Here is a 19,211-nt window from a genome sequence, read left to right on the forward strand (position 1 = left end):
TAAGAAGGAAATTACCTGAGTGTGCATTATTTTCATTGAAATAAGCTAATAGTGGGAAAGTCAAGAAAATGTATATTTGCAAATTGATTTATAGAGTTTGTCACTTCCTATGATTCTAGATACATGTAAAGATTTTTTAAATGAACATTTATTTAAAAGTGAGAGCTGGCATTAATTTCTTGAAGGAATTACATATTAAAAATTGCAAATGTATAAAGACATTTGGCAGGGGTACCTGAATTATGTGTATTAGCATTTTGGCATTGTAGTGTCACAATCTTGTGATTGTGATGGAAAGAGAGATTAAAACCAGTGTTTTGGGAGAGAAAAGTGGCTTAATAAATTTCACTCCACTGTTTTTGACATTTAACCAATAGGTTAAATGTGTGAGAAGTTAGTAAAAATGTCAGTAAATTCTGAATGAATCAAAGCAACCTTACTGTTCCTGTAGGGAAAAATCTAACGTGGAGGTAGATATTCATTTTCCCCAAAGATAATACATACAAAGCAGATCTTTTTTGTTAGCCTTGGAGTGTGTAAATAGTTTGCTACCATAAACATGTTTAAGTACAGTAAGCACATCTCAAGAAGAGCATATGCAAAGTACCACATTTATAGAACATTATAAATATTACATGGCAATGGCAAGTGGAACCAGGTAGTCATTGCAAGTCCTTTGAAAAAGACCTGAGAACCTATGTTAAGGTGTGGCAGGGTTTAAAGGCACTGAGGAATGCAGTGGCTTTCCAATTTTGATTCAGTAGGATAAAAGCAATGCTTTACATTTATACAGCAGTATACCTTTATAAGGTACTTGCACATATATTATCTGATTTATAGTTCTCACAATTCTGTGATGTGGACAAGACTCTTTATAGGTAAGAAAACAGTCTTTGAGGTTAAACTCTTTGCCTCAAGTCTCTCTTAAGTTGCTAACTGATAGTGTTATTTTTGCTGTGCTAGTTATAGTTATGTACTTAGAAAAAGTATATTGAGACAAGAACAAGATTAGTTTTAGAATTAAGGAAATATAGGGGATGTGGGTATAGCTCAGTGGTAAGTGCTTGCATAGCATGCATAAGGCCCTGGATTTGAGCCACAGCACTTCATTCCTAACCCCTAAAAAGATAAAAAGCAACACACACACACACACATACACACACACACACACACCTTTATACATATGTTTGTTTTAGGAAATAAATATAACAAAGTTCTTTTTCTTTTAGGGAAAATCCAGAAAGAACCTTTGACTTGGTATTGAAGGTGAAATGCCATGCCTCAGAAAATGAAGGTATGTGTGTTCTAATTCTTAAAATATTTGATTACATTTGTCAAAACAAGGGTTAACATCATGGACTGCTGGAGCATGTATCAGGAAAGTAAATAATACTACATGTGGATTCTGCATCAAATGTCTCAAGTTGCTAGTAATAAAATAGATACTAGGTCTTTATGGTGGGTTTGGAGAAATCAGGAGTTTTATCCATGCAGCTTGAATTTCAAGCATGTCTTAAGCCTGTTTAACTTACAATGTATTTTTATCCTTTGTTGATAAAAATAATTTTTCATAATGGTGAAAGAGTATGTCTTTTCATTTTCTTTTATTTGTTTGAAAATTTAGCTCCATTTAAAAAATGTTTAGTGCATATTCTCTTGCTAGTACTGATGGGACCTTCACCAGTTTCCTGGTAATGTTTCTAGAATGTGAAATACAGACTGAGTAGCCTCTACTATTGATTTACTCCAGTAACATGGCATTTTCAGAGGGAGGTAACAACAGTGTAACATTATTTGGAAGGGTTTCAGCTAACAGTCTGTACAGTTTCCTGAAAAGACAGGATATTTTAGTACTATGACTTTTGTCAGTTTTTCCACCACTTTTGTTATAATGTATGTGTTTGTGGGGGAAAGAGAAGCAGAAAAGGATAAGAAGTATCTTTTCTCATTTAATTCTTTCTAGTATGTCCATACATGGTACATCTACATGGATATATTCAGCATTTAACTTTATTTGCTGTGTTCTTAGACCCTAGATAGCATGCTGTGGGGTTTTGTGGAGACTAGTTGGCCATCTAAAGCCTTGGTGTAAAGTCTGCTGACATTCTTAGTTTTAGAGACTAGCCAGCAATTACATACTTTTAAGTAATCTGGAACTGCACACCTTAAAATAGAGGAGCCCAACCCAATTGTGGTGAAATGGGCATGGCTAATTTTAGGTAGTAAGTCACACACATTCCTGACTCTACCAGCTCTGCCTGCTGTTCTTCTGGCCTGTTTGAATTACAGCTGTGATCAGGTGTGTCTACTGGTAAGGAGTGATTCTAAGGTTGCAAAGAGCCTTTTTTTTTGATTAAAAAGGTTATCTTTTTTTATCCTGTATATTGTAGTTTGTCGGTTTCATTCTTTCAGGCCCAACCAAATCCTTTTTACAGAATAGACATGTTATGTGGAATAGATAAATATTTTTTTTCAGCTCTGATTTAAATTTATACTGTATTTATGGTATTAGTTAATCTTGCAAATACCTACCATACTATTACCTCAGTGTATGAAGTAATGCTTACCTGAAGTGTTTGTAAAATAACCTAAATTCATTTGGAAAACATGGAATGTCTGTGATATTGAATGCATGATTTAAAAATTCTAAAGTGGTCTTGATGAAAGGATGAATCTGCCTTATATAACAACTGATCTATTCATGTGTCACAGAGATTGTGACCTGCTGTAAAGATTTTGAGTGGTTTGCTCCCTCCTTCTTCACTTTGCTCTTTGTCACTTAGCACGAGCTAGTTATTCCAATATGTATCTCGTACTTCCAACCTTTTTAAATTGCCGCCGCTGCCATCGTCGTCGTTGTCGTCATTGTCATCGTGGTCTTCTTCTTCTTTTTTTCTTTTTTTGCTGTTGTTATTATCTAAATCACTACTTCCTAAAAATACCTTCATATGTATTTGAATAGTCTATCCAATTTGGTGAAATTGAAATGTTATGATGGATAAAGTAAACAATTTATTTTTTCTGTAGGTTAATGCATTTTATATGGCTCTTTGGAGCAAAAAATTCTGAAGATTTTTTTAAAGAAGCTAAACTAATCGTAAAGAGCATTAGTCTTTCTTTTTTTGATTTTGATCTAAATAGTATGAACAAAATGAATATCTTAGGGTCTAAAAAGTTATAAATTTTGTGCCCTAAAATGTAATGATATCTCTAACTAAGAGGGCTATAAAAGTTAAATTTTATGTCAAATTGAAAGTTTGATGTTCTATAATAGTTTATCAATTTTTTCCTTTATTGATAAATAAGAAGGGAAAATGTATTGAAATTATTTTTTAAATTATTGAACTATTTAACTGTCCATAAACTCTTTTAAATATGATTCTGAAATGTATACTAACTTATTTGAAATGGAATACTTTTTTTTTTTTTTTTTTGCTAACATGTAGACAAGCATGGGTGAAATTTTTACATGGTAGTTGAAGTGGAAAACAAAATGTGTGAATTTGGATGCTTTGGGTTACCAACATAAAACTGGTTTGAATACTAAAGAAACTTGAGAGTTCATATAAGAGGAAACCCAATAGGTTGGGAGTGATCCAGGTTCTTTCTACTTCCCAGCTCTTCCACCCACAGAAGGCTTAGATTCTTGTGACTATAAGATGACCATCAGTAGATGTCGGAAGTCTCCTCTCCTGTTTATGTCTGTAGGGCTTTTTATGGCTTTTATATATGGCTTTTTATGGCTCTCTCTTTAGATTCACAAGTTTCTTTCCTAAAATACCCCAGAAAACCTCTTGTTGGATCTCAGTGGCCTGAGTTATCTTGGGCATCACCATTTCCAGTGTACCATTGGCAGAGTAGGTGGAAGGCTGTGGCAAGACAACCATGATTCATTTACTGAATAGTTGGCAAGGAGAAGGTGTTGGGAAACCAATTAAAATATTCTTGGTCAAAGGTTTCTCAGAACATTGCTTTTTTTTTTTTTTGATGATTCTTGATCTAATAGAAAATAGGTTCAGGGTAGGCTTGATTTATCCAAAGATTGAAATGCTCTTTACTCTTTGTGTTAAGGTATTTGGTATGCTTCTCTTATTCATTATTTAAATAGGGAAGTTTTAATTTCTCTCATTTTTCCTGAGTAACTTAGATTATAAGTATCTTTAGAGATAGTTATTATTAAGTTTTAGTTAGTGGTTTGGAACAGTATGAGTTGTTCAAATATAATTTGATATAGCCAGCTGTGGTAAAATAGTGATCTTGACCTGGTCTGTTGCTATTTGGATTTGCTTCAGAGGCATTACATTGATTGTTCTGAGCACAACACATTTTAAAAATTAATTAATTAATTAGTACCAGGGATTGGATCTGGGTGCTTTAATACTGAGCCACATTCCAGCCCTTTTTATTTTTTATTTTTGGGACAGGGTCTCTCTAAATCATGTAGGGCCTTCCTAAGTTGCTGAGGTTGGCTTTTAACTTGTTATCCTCCTACCTCAGCCTCCCGAGTCACTGGGATTACAGGTGTGAGCCACCATGCGCAGCCACAATAAATTTTAGAACACTGAAGAGTAATTTAGCTTCATATGGAGTGCCCCACAAATTTAAAAAATCACCATGAGAGGGGTTGCTAGTGTTCCCCATCATGCTTCCTGTGTGTTAGTAGAATTGCTTCTGGTGGTATCTGTGGACTGCTTGTGGCATCTTTTAATGGCCATTTCCCGCAAGATAACCTTAATAACTTGTACTTTAACTCTCCAGAGTGAAGTGCCGAAATTTAGATCTTAATGCTCATCCTGGTAGATCTCCAAGCTAGTTGCCCTCCTCCCTCTTCTCTTTTTTCTTCTTTATTTTCCATCAGACAGGGAAGTACAGCCAGCAGTAATGGCCTCTGCTCAGTTCTAATAACAGAACTTATTGTTATTATTCTGCCTCCATTTTTCCTAAAGTGATTTAAGATTTCAGGGAAATGAAAAGTAACCCTTCCCCAGTAGAGACAGGACATGCTTCCTCTAAAGGTTTTTCTTTTATGCAGTGACTTTGAGACTGTAGCTTTCCCTTTTTTTATTCAGTTCATAGTTTGCTGCAAGCAACAGAAGCAGCAAACAATGGTGCAGTCCTTCTTCTGTGGCACAGTCCTGATTTTTTTTAAAAAAACACATTGTCTATTTAAGCTTCACAAGTCATAGGGGACCAGAAATATTTATCTCTATTTCACAGATGAAGAAACTGAAGCACAAGGAAATCAAGAAACTTGTCCGAAGTACTAGTTGCAGAGTCTGTACTTTAATCACTGCTGTATTGCATAATGACTTTATGTAATCTCAGTATAGGCTGTTTTATCATTGGAGGAAATATTAGAGTATATGCTATATGTGATGCAGGTAATTTTTTTGAAACAGTAATATAGTGTTTTAAAATTACTGAATCCAGTATAATTCCACCTAAAACTACTACCAGGTTTTTTTCATGTGGTTATAGACCCTAACTCAGCAGACTAACCTCCTAGTTCTTTATTTTTTTTTTTTTAGAATTTTATATCTCTATATTTAATGAATCTTTGATCCAGTACTTCTATTTGTTAGTAATTTTAAGCACATATATAGCAAACATTTTTCTTTTTTTCTTTCCTCTTTATCTAGAATAATTTTCCTTAGGAATAAATCTCTTTTTATAAACAGACTTTCTACTTTGATCAGCTTATTCAATCTGGTATCAAATTATCCATTTTTAAAAAATCTCTGGTTTATGTTAGCAGTTTAATGACCTTTTACTCTTCTTAAATCAGACCATTAAGTCAAAGAATCCTAACTTAGTATTTCCTGTGGCCTGCACAAAAAGGCATTTCTAAGCCCACTTTGGCATTTAATAATGTTTTCTTCTATTGATACCATTCATACTAGAATTCAGAGCCTTTCAATTCTGCATATATTTTAGCACTTATTGTGTTCTTATAGAAATGTCTAATATAGGCACATATGGTCATACAGATAATATGACTAAATGTCTGTTTACCTGCTTGAAATAAGCTCTTCATAGACCATATTAACAGATATATATTAATTTGTATCCTTAAGAAAAAACTTATTGCAGTTATCAGACATGTTTAGTGAATATTTACACAATGAAAAAAACTTGGACCTAGTTTATTTCTGGTCATTGGATTATTGAAATGCTGATTAAATTAATTAAATTAGTTCATGGAGAGCTGTTTATAGAAGTGATCTTAGATGCATGCTGGCATGACAGTATCAGGGACATTAACATATACCTAAGTCCAACAACCCTGGCATTTAGAAAATAGAATCTTGGTGAATTATACATATAGTAAAATGGTTTAGGAGATGTTGTTATTGTCCAAATGGAAAATATCTGTGAGTAAAATGTGGTTACCATGATAATTATTTTTGCTCTAGCTTGTGTTCATTAAGATATTCTTTTTTGTGTCATTCTCAATCTAGGTGTACTAAGATAAATTAGATAACCCATATTGGAAGTACAACTTTATATCCTAGTTTGTTGAATAAAATGAAATTGTTTTATTTTTTCATACTCACCCAGCAGGAACTGAGTTAATGCAAGTTAATGTGATTCTTTTAGAAGCAGATCATTGGAATATGCCATTTTTGTTGCATGCACAAAATAGTTAAGCTTGTCTGTATTTTTATAGCTGTCTTCAAATATAAAAAGCAAATCAGATTTCACTTTTCAATTTTTGTTCATTATTACTTTGATAGGCATGTTACCAAGTTTTTATTTTGATAATTGATTATAACTTATCTCATCAGGCACTTCTGTGTTTCACATGTTCTCTACCTTTGCTGCTTTAATCAAAGTGACTCCTTGGCTTTGGGTGTTAATGATTCCAACTGTTATAGGTGAAAGGCTGCAGGCCTCTGATGCAGTGTTGTTCAGTGGTGTGCTTGCCCACAGCTTTCTGGCCACTACTGTGTTGCCACGGTGTAACAAGTTTGTTCAGGTTTCTTCTTGGAGCTTTCTTTTCTTGACTTTCAGGATAATGTGTTCTTGACATATATATATATATATATATATATATATATATATATATATATATATATATATATATTTTTTTTTTTAAAGAGAGAGAGAATTTTTTAAATATTTATTTTTTAGTTTTCGGCGGACACAACATCTTTGTCTGTGGTGCTAAGGATCGAACCCCAGCCGCATGCATGCCAGGAGAGCGCGCTACCACTTGAGCCACATCCCCAGCCCAAGATTTTTCTTATGTTCAAATAATATCCTTCTTTACCCCCCTTCCTGTATTTACTTTTGACTTGCACATTATAGGATAGTAATTTACCTTTTACAATATGCATTTTAGGACACACACACAAACACACATACACATATATATGTGTATTATATATGTACATGTGTATGTATGTGTATATAAATACATATATATATGCATGTATATATATATGTATGTATATGTGTGTGTATATATGTGAAATAGGCATTCTGGGGTGCTTTAAGTAGGTATTTTGGGGTGCTTTGAGTAGGTGTTGAAGTTGTTTTAGATAACAATGAAAATATCACACTTAATCCCTATTATTTTTAATCAATTCCAAAAGAATAATTCTTTTGGGTGCAACCCATTACAATTTTGATCCCATTCTTGTGATTGAACATGATGTAGAGTTATACTTGTTGTGTATTCATATATGAGCTTAGAAAAGTTTTGTCCGATTCTTTTCATTGTCTTTCCTATTCCCAACCCCCTTCCCTTCCCTTTATTTCTCTTTGTCTTATCCAATGAACTTCTGTACTTCCCTTCCTCATTCTCCCTTGTTATGGGAGAGAATATTTGACCTTTTGTTTTTGGGACTGGCTTATTTTACTTAGCATGATATTTTCCAGTTCCATCCATTTACCAGCAAATGCCATAATTTCATTCTTCTTTATAGCTGAGTAATACTCTATTGTGTATATGTACTACATTTTCTTTTTTTTAATTTTATTTTTAAATTGTACTAATTAGTTACACATGACAGTAGAATGCATTTTGACACATCATACATAATGTGCATTCCTCTGGCTGAACATGGTGTAGTCTCACTGGTAGTGTAGTCATCCATGTATATAGGGTAATAATGTCCATCTCATTTCTACCGCCCTTCCTGCCCATTTCCATCCCTTCTGTCCAATCCAAAGTTCCTTCATTCTTCCCTACCCTCTTGCCCCTATTATGGATTAGCATCTGCTTATCAGATAAAACATTTGGCCTTTGGATTTTGGGATTTGGCGTATTTTGCTTAGCATGATATTCTCCATTTCCATCCATTTACCTGCAAATGCCATAATTTCATTCTTTTTTTTTAATGGCTGAGCAATATTCCATTGTATATATGTACCACATTTTCTTTATCAATTCATCTAGTGAAGGGCATGTAGGTTGGTTCCATTGCTTGGCTATTGTGAATTGAGAGGCTATAAACACTGATGTTGCTGTGTCACTGTAGTATTCTTATTTTAAGTCCTTTGGGTATAAGCCGAGGAGTGGGATAACTGGGTCAAATGGTGGTTCCATTCCAAGTTTTCATGCTGCTTTCCAGAGTGACTGCACCAATTTGCAGTTCCAGCAGGAATATATGAGTGAACCTTTTTCCCACATCCTCACCAACATTTATTGTTACTTGTATTCTTGATAATTGCCATTCTGACTGGAGTGAGATGGAATCTCAATGTAGTTTTACTTTGCATTTTTCTAGTTGCTAGAGATGTTGAACATATTTTCATATTTTTTTGACCTTTTATATTTTTTCTTCTGTGAAGTTACTGTTCAGTTTCTTTGCCCATTTATTGATTGGGTTAGTTGTCTTTTTGTTGTTAAGTTTTTTGAGTTTTTTATATATCCTGGAGATTAATGCTATATCTGTGTGGAGATGGTAAAGATTTTCTCCCATTCTGTAGGCTCTCTCTTCATGTTCTTGATTGTTTCCATTGCTACAAAGAAGCTTTTTAGTTTGATATCATCCCACTTATTGATTCTTGATTTTATTTCTTGTGCTTTATTTTATTTTTATTTGTCTTATTGAGGAAGTCTATTCCTGAGCCAATATGATGGAGAGTTGGGCCTATGTTTTCTTCTAGTATATTCAGGGTCTCTGGTCTAATGCCAAGGTCCTTTATCCACTGTGAGTTAAATTTTGTGCAGGGTGAGATATGGGGGTTTAATTTCAATTTACTACATGTGGTTTTCCAGTTTTGCCAGCCCCATTTGTTGAAGAGGCTATCTTTCCTCCAATGTATGTTTATGGTGCCTTTGTCTAATATGAGGGAAATTATATGGGAATGTCTCTCTGTCTTTTATTCTGTTCCATTAGTCTTCAATTCTATCTTTGTGCCAATACCATGCCATTTTTATTACTATAACTCTGTAGTATCAAATTTTAAGGTCTATTATTGTGATGCTTCCTGCTTCACCTTTCTTGCTAAGGATTTGCTTTGTCTATTCTAGGCATCTTATTTTTCCAAATGAATTTCATGACTGCCTTTTGTATTTCTATGAAGAACATCATTAGAATTTTAATGGGAATTACGTCGAATCTGTGTAGTACTTTGGTAGTATGGCCATTTTTCAGTATTAATTCTGTGTATCCAAGAACATGGGAGGTCCAAGGAAATGAGTTTTAACATTTAACATTCAAAAGTGATTCCCACTTTTGATTCTTAGTTTATGATAGAGAGACATCACCTGAAGCTGGGAGAGTTTTTGTTTGTTTGAATGTTTCAAATTTTTGAATGTTTCAAACAGAAAAAAGGGTTAAAGATACTTTTGAAAAACTCCTGAGATCCAGGTATTCCTATATTGTTAGGTTGAATGATTTCCCAATTGTAATATTTATTTTGGGTTGTTAGAATCTTAGTTTATATAAGGGTAAATTGATTTACTTCAGATACTAATTTAATTTTATCTATAGAAAGTGATGGTTCACATTTTTGTGATAGGTTAATCATTGGTATATGGGGTACTAAGAGTGTTTCTCAGTTGACTTATAGAGGTATGTATTTAAGGGGTTATGGCAGTAACACTTAGGACACTCTATAGAAGAAAGTAGAATGATTGAACTTGAAGTTCCCTTGGAACTTGAAGTACCTATTGCTTCCGTGACTTTTGCAGCTCCTGCAGCCCCTCTTACCCTGTAGGTTCTGTTGTCATCGGCTACCCTGTGGCTGCATAAAGTGTTGTTGCACCCCAAGCACACTTGTTATGATCTCTCAGCTCTTCAAATAACAATTTCTTTAAGTGAGTGGGTATTAGTATTTATCTGATCAAAGTAACTCACAGTGAAGTGAAACAACTGATAGAAAGCTCTCAAGGGAACATTTTAATTTTATTTATTTATTTATCTATCTATCTATTTATTTATAAATGTGGTGCTGAGGTTTGAACCCAGTACCTCACATGTGCTAGGCGAGCACTCTTTGAGCCACAACCCCAGCCCAGGAACATTTTGATTTTAAAGAAAGCCTTGTAAATTCAAATTAATTTAGAAGGTGTAGTTGGTTCTAATGGAAAGATCTCTAAACTAAGGATGAAATGTAGCTTTAACTGTAAAATCCTGCTTAGATTTTACCTTCTTTATTTCCTCTGTGTTGATACTCTGTAATTTTTGATTGAAGGTTTTAATAATTATGTAAGTATATTTAATGAGAATATTTGTTCAGTGAATTTCATTAAGATTTTTTGGTTTAAAATTCTTAGTTAATGAAATAAAGCTGTAACATCATAATTACAGAGCTTTATTTATCAGTTTATCTCCTTTGATTAGGCTTCCAGGTAGGTTTTTACAGAAATAGTAATAAAACTATTTACTGCAGTCCGGGGAGGTAGAGACTGCTATCCTTTCATAAAGATAAGGAATTGGAGGCTCAGAAAGGTTAACCAGTTTGCCTAAGTTCCATAGTTTTAGAAAGTAAGACTGGAATTTCAACCTGTTTTGTGACACCAGAGCTTGAGCTTTTATCCATTGGTACCTCATTTCTTTATTTTTTTAATATTTATTTTTTAAGTTGTAGTTGGACACAATACTTTATAATAATTTATTTATTTTTATCTGGTGCTGAGGATCGAACCCAGAGCCTCACACCTGCTAGGTGAGTGCTCTATCACTAAGCCACAACCCCAGCCCCGTGGTACCTCATTTTAAACAGTGAACTTTCTCTAATGATCTTTGGCAGCAATTTTCAAAAACTACTGATTTTAGAAAATCCCTGAAAAATTCCAGGATTGACTAGAGTTGTTTTGATATTTTATCAATTCTTAGTAGACATCCAAACATAATGGGAAGAGGGGTCTAAACTCCATGGGAAACATTTGTCCCTTCCCATCATTTGGTGAATGTGTGTGAGTGTCAGTCATGTCAGGTAACTTCATTAGGAAGTGGCATTCTTTAAAGGGGCCTTGAATAATTGTAACAATGCACAAGGCTATGGTTTGTAGCACTGAAGTTCTTCTAAGGGGGCATCTAGCTGGGCTGTGAATGTGGCGTGGGGAAGCTCAGGGGTAGGTGATGGATGGAGAGATTGGATGTTTTGTCAGCCCTCCATTGGGCGTTAGGTGCTTATCTTTCTCTAAGTTATTTGGAGTGTTACTTTATATTGAGTGTGAATAAGAGTGAAGAATATATTGCTTTTGCTGTAAATATTTACATCTAAAGAAGATCAGGAATTATTCTTGCTTATACAGTGTAACCTGCCTTGGCAGGGAGTTGTTGGGGTTAGTTTTATTTACTCAGTACATAAAACAATGTCTGACTCATAGTGTGTGCTTAGTGAATATTTATTGAAGAACTGATGAAGATGCTTTTAAGTAAAAGGAAATTGTTTCCTTAATTGGTAGTGAAGGTTTGATAATTATCATTAATTTCTTCTTTAACATTATTAATAATGAAGTTTGTGAAAGTGAAGCTACAGAAGTAAAAGATAACTAAAAGAAGTTGCTAAATAATAATCCTTTTGGTGCTTGTCTTGTGGCAGTTATATTCTGCTGTGAACTAGGTATTCATTTTCCTGAATTATGCTGTCCCTTAGGTTTTAGGCTTTTGAGGCTGAATTTCGTGCAGACTTTGGGAAGGTGTCTTGTATATGGATGGTGTTCAGTGATTACTTACTAAATTATATTCTGCTATTAAAATAAAATTAGAAAAAGGTTGTCCTGTAGTACCAATATCTGTTGAAGATTTTTTAACTCTTTTAATTTATGTAGAGGACTTGAAAAACTGCAGTTTTTTTTAATCCTCACAAGCAATGGGTGCTTTATTTAAAAGAAGATTTTTAAAATAGAACTGTTGATTAACCACAAACTGTAACTTGCTCGGCAGAACTGGTGAAGATCAGATAGAAAGAACCTTTTCCTCTTTCAGTTCCTTCTTATTTATCACTTGAATCTGAAAAAAAAAAAGCCTTTAGCTATCAGTTTAGTACATCTGATGGTCTTCTGTAGATGTATTTGCTTCTAAAAATTAGTCATTTCAAAAATAATTTTGTCTTGGTTTGTTAGTAGAAATTCACTAACATAAGGGTGTATTTAGTATTTAATTAATGCTAAGCTGTCTTAAAACTTTGTTACCTAAGTAGTTGTAAAATTTAGATGACTTTATTATGTTGATAAGATACTTAAAATTAACTTGTGAATTTATGTAGAAAACATTGGTTGTAATGAAATCCAAGTGAGTTCAGATGTGTTTTAATACACTGAAACGCATTTTCTTCAACCATGCTGTCCTCTAGATTTTAGGCTTTTCAGGATATATGCATTAAAAGTATTGTTTCTCTTAAATGGACATAGAAGTGGTTTAGAATGGAGTTTTAAATGGTGAGTTATTAAAAAAATTTAAAACTTTTAAGATTCCCATATATCTGGGATGATGTTTGGAAGAGGAAGTTGTATAATTTTGGGAGGAAATTTTTTTAAGATCTTGGTCATTTTTACCCTTTAAATAAATTAAAATAGCATTTTCTGTTTAAAATTTTGCAAGTAGTTAATACGGATAATTAATTTAGTTTTTAGAAAATAGTGTGTTATCTTTTAAAACTTGTGTATTATTACAGGACTTGAGAACTAAGTTTTAAAAATTAGTGCATTATACTTATATATGATAGTGGGGTTCATTTTGATATTTTTATAATTTGCTCCATTTCAATCCTCATTACTACCCTTTTCTCTATTCTCCTACACCATGATCCCCTTCCTTTACTCTATTGGCCTTCCTTCTATTATTAATCTACTTTATAAATTGTTACATTATAATTGTACATCCATAAAAGTGGAATTCATTGTGATATATTCATGTGCACACAGAATACTTTGGTGAGAATTAAGTTTTGAAGTTTTTGTTTTATGATGAAATTTTGGTGCAATTTTGGTGATGAATATGTGCAGAGGAATCATTGACAAAAAGGGAGAGCGCAGTTTCATCAAGATTATGTATTGGTTGTATTCACTGTCTGTGCACAAGTTTAGACATGTTAAAGAAGAAATTGTAAGCTGAGTTTTGTGATATACAAAAATTCTAGCTTCCAAATTTTATTGGTTACTATAGTGTTGTTAGTGACATTGAGTGTTTACCCTAAGAAGTGAAAATATTAAAATTGAATACAAGTTGGAAGGCAAAATTCGAATTTTTAAATATTAGAAATATTTAGCTGCAGAATTAAAGACATAATGTGATGAACATACACAGGGTTAAGCTTAACGTGTCATTTTTCTAAATTTGGTCTTTGAGGTAGAAATTACTATCCAAAATTCCTTATAAAGCCCATTATTAAATCAATTTATTATAGTTTATTCCATTTAGGAGATTGGAAATGATAATTTTGTTTGTAGATGGACTTGGAAATGAGACAGGATATAGCCTTAATGTCAAATGTTCTACCTTAATCCTTGAATAATTTACTACTGATTTCTTCCTTATAGTATTCAAAATAGTGGTGTAAGTGTTAAAAACATTTGAAGTCACTGAATACTACCAAATTGCCTTCCCAGTCATTAAAGTGAGATTAAAATGCATTGAGGATATCTGACAGTTTGTTTTTAAGGTACTTCAATTCTTCAAAAATGTATAATTATATTTAATACATATGACAATAAATAATTTAAATTTACTTTTCAAACAAATTTTAAATATGATTAGAATTGATCTTTTTTAGATATTAAATCTAGTTTTGTCAAAATAAATATTTGTTTTTGTTTTTCTGTTAAGGGCATGTCAAAACTAGATTCAGAATTGAAGCTTCATTTAGAAGCTAGGTTTGGGGAAGAGTACATAATGGGTGCTTTCGCCTAGGAGTCTGAGAGGTTAAAGCCAAGGGCAGCCCTCAGTGAGAGGCGTTTTCCTCCCACACAGCTGTTTTTAACCTAGAATCCCGATCAGGAGTGTTGAGTCTTCTCCAGAGGTCTTGTTTTTTACTTTTGGGATCTCTGACAGTATGGTCCAAAGGAGGCCTGCTAGTTGCATCATCTTGAGCCACCTACATGAAGGTGGTGCATGTACCATCATTTTGGAACTTGTGGTTTTTACTTTTTTGATGTATTCAGTATTTATTCTTTCTTTGATTAGACAGTTAATATTTTTATATTACTTTGAAATGTTTTAGATTCTTTGGCTTTTAGTTGTACTTTGCTTATTTTTATTATATTAGTTTATTTATTATATTTTAAAATTTTTATTCTTTTTATTTAAAATTTATTTAATGAAAAAAATTATTTAATGAAATACTCTAATTGTTTGGAAAAAGTTTTGCTCTTTCCTAATCTGATATAAGTAGCAAACCCTTTGAGTTCTTTTTTAGAAAAATAACTTTTTTCTAATGAAGAGAAAAGGACAATTAGTAGAGAAGTAAAAATATGATGCAAAACGTAAAAACACTCTAAATTTATACTTATACTTTGATTAAATATGAATAGATAATTCAATCTCTGTTTCAAGGTGAATATAAACAAATGGGTTAGATACCATGATTTTCTTAAAACATAAAATCTGGATCCTCTCATGAATAAAATAGAATGGCTTACCTGATTGACATCATAGTGGAGTGGAAAGATACTGGACTAAGAGTTGGAATACAGATTTTGGTTTTGACTTCACCACTTATTAAATGTTTTACTTTGGCTCTGTCCTTTAACTTTTCACATTTATAAAATATTTGCACAGCATATCTCAATATTTTTAAGAGTCAAGTATATATACTGGCCTGAAAGTATTTTGTAAATCACACTGTTAAACACTATCTGTACATAAACTTTTATTGTTTTTTTTTAATCTGTATTGTGTTTAGCTGTGTGAAAAGGACATAATCACTTCAACAGAAAAGAAACATCAGTGATAAAACTCTCCTGTTTTGATGTGTGTCATCAGTCTGTAAGAAAGGAATGCTTAAAAGAAAGTTGCATAGTAACTTTTAAGTCCCCTATTTAATATCACAGTAGTATCAGAAACAAGATTGATGGAAGACATTAACGTATTTGAGGCTAATGAGTCAGTTTCACTTTGAAGAGGATATTTGTCAGAGTATGAAAATTTGTAGCATGCAAAATTTGTGTTTTTTATATATGTGAAGGCAATTTTATATTATATATGTATATATGTATTAGTTTAAAGGTAATCTTATACAATATTTTTGGCACATCTGCATTTTATGAATGTCATATGAAGTCAGGTGTAGAATTTTTCCATTTGTAAGATAGCATACACTTCAAGACTTGATAGCTTCTGGAGGAATCAAGAAAGACTTAGACAATATTTCCTTCTTTCCTTCCTTCTTCCCTCCCTCCCTCCCTCCTTCCCTCCTTCCCTCCCTCCCTCCCTCCCTCCCTCCCTCCCTCCCTCCCTTCCTTCCTTCCTTCCTTCCTTCCTTCCTTCCTTCCTTCCTTCCTCTCTCTTCCCCTTTTCCCTTTTCTGCCCATCTTTGTTTTTTTCCCTTGAATTGAATCCAAGGCATTGGACATGCTGGAAAAGCCCTCCCATTCTACTGAGCTGCATCCCCAGCCATATCTTTTCTTTGGCACTTCTTTCTTCTGAACTCTTCATATACACAAACTTGAACAGCAAAATGGGAGTTCCACAGATGTATAAGTTCCACAACATTCTAAGAATTAATATTAGCAAGCTAGAACATTATTAGAACAGGAATAGCATTAAGGTTCATTACTCTGAAGGAGTAAGGATGAGAAAAGATTAAGGATAGCATTACACAAGTGCAGGGCTTCTCAAAGGACATTATCAGTTGAGAGGTACAGTGCAGTTGGCTTGTGAGAGCTGTGTAAGCAGATACCGAGAACAAGTTGAGTAGTCCTTATTTGAAATGCTTCATATTGGGCATGTTTGCCTTTTGGATTTTTTTTCTTCAGATTTTAGAATGTTTATGTATACATAATGATATTTGGAGAAATAGACCCAAGTCCAAACACAGTATTCATTTGTTTTTCATATATACCTGAAGGTAACTTTATTTTATATATCAGGTTACATATAATATATAAAACTTTTAAGCTTATATACTCTTTTACAGTATTTTTGACACATCTGCATTTTAACTATGACTGTTATTTTCCACTTGTGATATTATGTTGACACTCAAAAAGTTTCAGATTTTGGATCATTTTGAATTTTGGATTTTTTGATTAGGGATGTTTATCCTATATTGCAATTTTCGGATGAAAAAAATTATAGCAAGTACAAGTCTATTCATGTAAGGACATTACTCTCATTTATTTGAATTCCTCTATAGCTTTCTTGAAAGAATATGAAATTAATTAATTAATTAATTAATTTTTAATTGAATTTAAAAAAAAATAAATGACAGTGGAATGCATTACAATTATTACTACACATATACAGCACAATATTTAATTTGGGTTTAGAAATTATACTTGAAGCAAGATTCTTGTCAAGTGAGATTCTGTCTCTTTATAAGTGATTTAATAAAGTTTATGAAACTTATATTTTGTCAAACTAATTTACTTAAGACTTTTCTTTACATTACTTAGTTCTCAGGAATAGTGTTTCTTAACTTTATGTTATGACACATAGAAAATGACAATATGTGTATAACGCTTCAGAGCAAATGGACTTCATGCAATGATAGGAGGTATCTGGTCTGGGGGCTCCTAGGGTTAAAGGGGTCATTATTTTCTTTCTGTTACCCATTAGAATGACCCAGATTAGAACGTTCTCTTCATTGTGTTCTTGGTGAAAATCTACTTTTTATTCATTATTATTTATCCTAGAAGAGGACAGCAAAACTCTAGAGTTTGGCTGGAGTTAGAAGAATTTGGGTTGTAGTTCTGACTTAAGCTTTCTGAACCTACGTTTTGTTGTTTAAAACGAAAATAATTATAATCCCTTCTCTTTCAACCATAAAGCTGTGATGTTCAATCAAGATAGTAAAGTGCATGCATATGCTTTTGAACATATGGTTATTTTAGTTATAATTTTAACTTAATAATAAATTTTTAAATCATAATTCAAGAAAACTGCAAGTATATGCTTTTCATGACTTTCTAGTGTATGCACATATATATAAGCATATATATATAATGTGTCTATATTTTAATAAACAGTGGTATAGTGTACACCAGGGATGGCTTTAGGAAGGAGAATTGCAAGATTTAACAATGACAATAAAAAGTAAATATTATAAGGGATGTATTACATTTATGACTGTATTTCTTTCTATTTCAGGCTAAGTCCTTTTAATAATAGTTAACTTTAATTATGAGTTCTGATAAATATTATAGGTCACAATCTCATTGTCATCTATTTTCATGTATTTTTAAAATAAAAGATAAATATTAATAATAATGACTCATATGAAAGAAAACATTCAGCCTTTGTTTTTTTGGGATAGGCTCACCTCACTTAGCATTATATTCTCTATCTCCATCCATTTACCTGCAAATGCCATGATTTTATTCTCTTTTAATGCTGAGTAATGTTCCATTGTGTATATATATACCAAAGTTTCCCTATCCATTCATCTACTGAAGGACATCTGAGTTGGTTCCACAATTTAGCTATTGTGAATTGTGCTGCTGTAAACATTGATGTGGCTGTGTCCCTGTAGTATGCTGTTTTTAAGTCCTTTGGGTATAAGCTGAAGAGTTGGATAGTTGGGTTAAATGGTGGTTCCATTCCAAGATTTCCAAGAAATTTCCATACTGCTTTCCAGATTGGCAGCACCAATTTGCAGTCCCTCCAGCAGTGTATGAGCATGCCTTTTCCCCCACATCCTCGCCAACACTTATTGTTGTTTGTATTCTTGATAGCTGCCATTCTGACTCTGGAGTGAGATGAAATCTTAGAGTAGTTTTGATTTGCCTTTCTCTAATTGCTAGAGATGTTGAACATTTTTTCATATGTTTGTTGATTGATTGTATATCCTCTCCTGACAAGTGTCTGTTCAGTTCCTTTGCCCATTTATTGACTGGGTTATTTGTTTTGTTGGTGTTAAGGTTTTTAAGTGAGTGCTTTACATATACTATGGCAATGGAGGGGGAGCATGGGAGGAATGGCGGAACTTTAGATAGGGCCAAGAGGAGGGAGGGGGCAAAGGGATAGGAATGATACATATACATATACCCTAAGTATATGTATGAAGACACGAATGGTGTGAAAATACTTTGTGTATAATCAGTGACTTGAGAAATTGTGCTCTATATGTGTAATATAAAATGAATTGCATTCTGCCATCATGGATAACAAATAAGAAAAAATAAATAATAAAATGATACTGAGTGAAGTCCAAATAGAATAAACCTAAATTAATCTATGCTAATAAAAAAAAGATAATAGTGACTCATTGTTACTGAAAGTCAGGATATTGGTACCAGTTTTTCCCCATAAGAAATAAAACTACCTATCTTAAAGGGAGCATGTTTTAATTGTTGGAAAACACCTAACAGTAGCCTTTGGTCTTGACATTACAATCTTCAGAGCATCAGAGAAGTATATTAATTCTGTCAAAATACTCTGTTTCTTAAGCATGTAAACTGTATGTTTATGATAATTCCTAGGACTTTTATTGAGGAATTAGTCTTACACAATTGGTAAAGATGAGATTTTTGGTTTTACGTATATCAGTAATGTTCCTGTGAAACCTAACAGATCATCATACTCACCATAGTGGGCTGGCCATTCTGATTATGTAGACCATTAATGTAGTAATCTTGTCCTGCCAACAGGCTT

The 19,211-nt window shown here is 33.0% G+C and overlaps 1 protein-coding gene across 1 annotated transcript in view; it reads left to right on the plus strand.

Moving 5' to 3' along the window:
• The window catches only part of Dennd1b (DENN domain containing 1B), a 228,808-nt gene that overhangs the window by 1,126 nt on the left and 208,471 nt on the right, over nt 1-19,211 (plus strand). The window contains exon 2 of the mRNA XM_076831584.1: nt 1,230-1,294. Within this exon, the coding sequence (XP_076687699.1) occupies nt 1,230-1,294 (65 nt within the window). The remainder of the gene's footprint in view (nt 1-1,229; nt 1,295-19,211) is intronic.

This window comes from Callospermophilus lateralis, chromosome 13 (assembly GCF_048772815.1).
Source record: "Callospermophilus lateralis isolate mCalLat2 chromosome 13, mCalLat2.hap1, whole genome shotgun sequence".
Lineage (NCBI taxonomy): Eukaryota > Metazoa > Chordata > Mammalia > Rodentia > Sciuridae > Callospermophilus > Callospermophilus lateralis.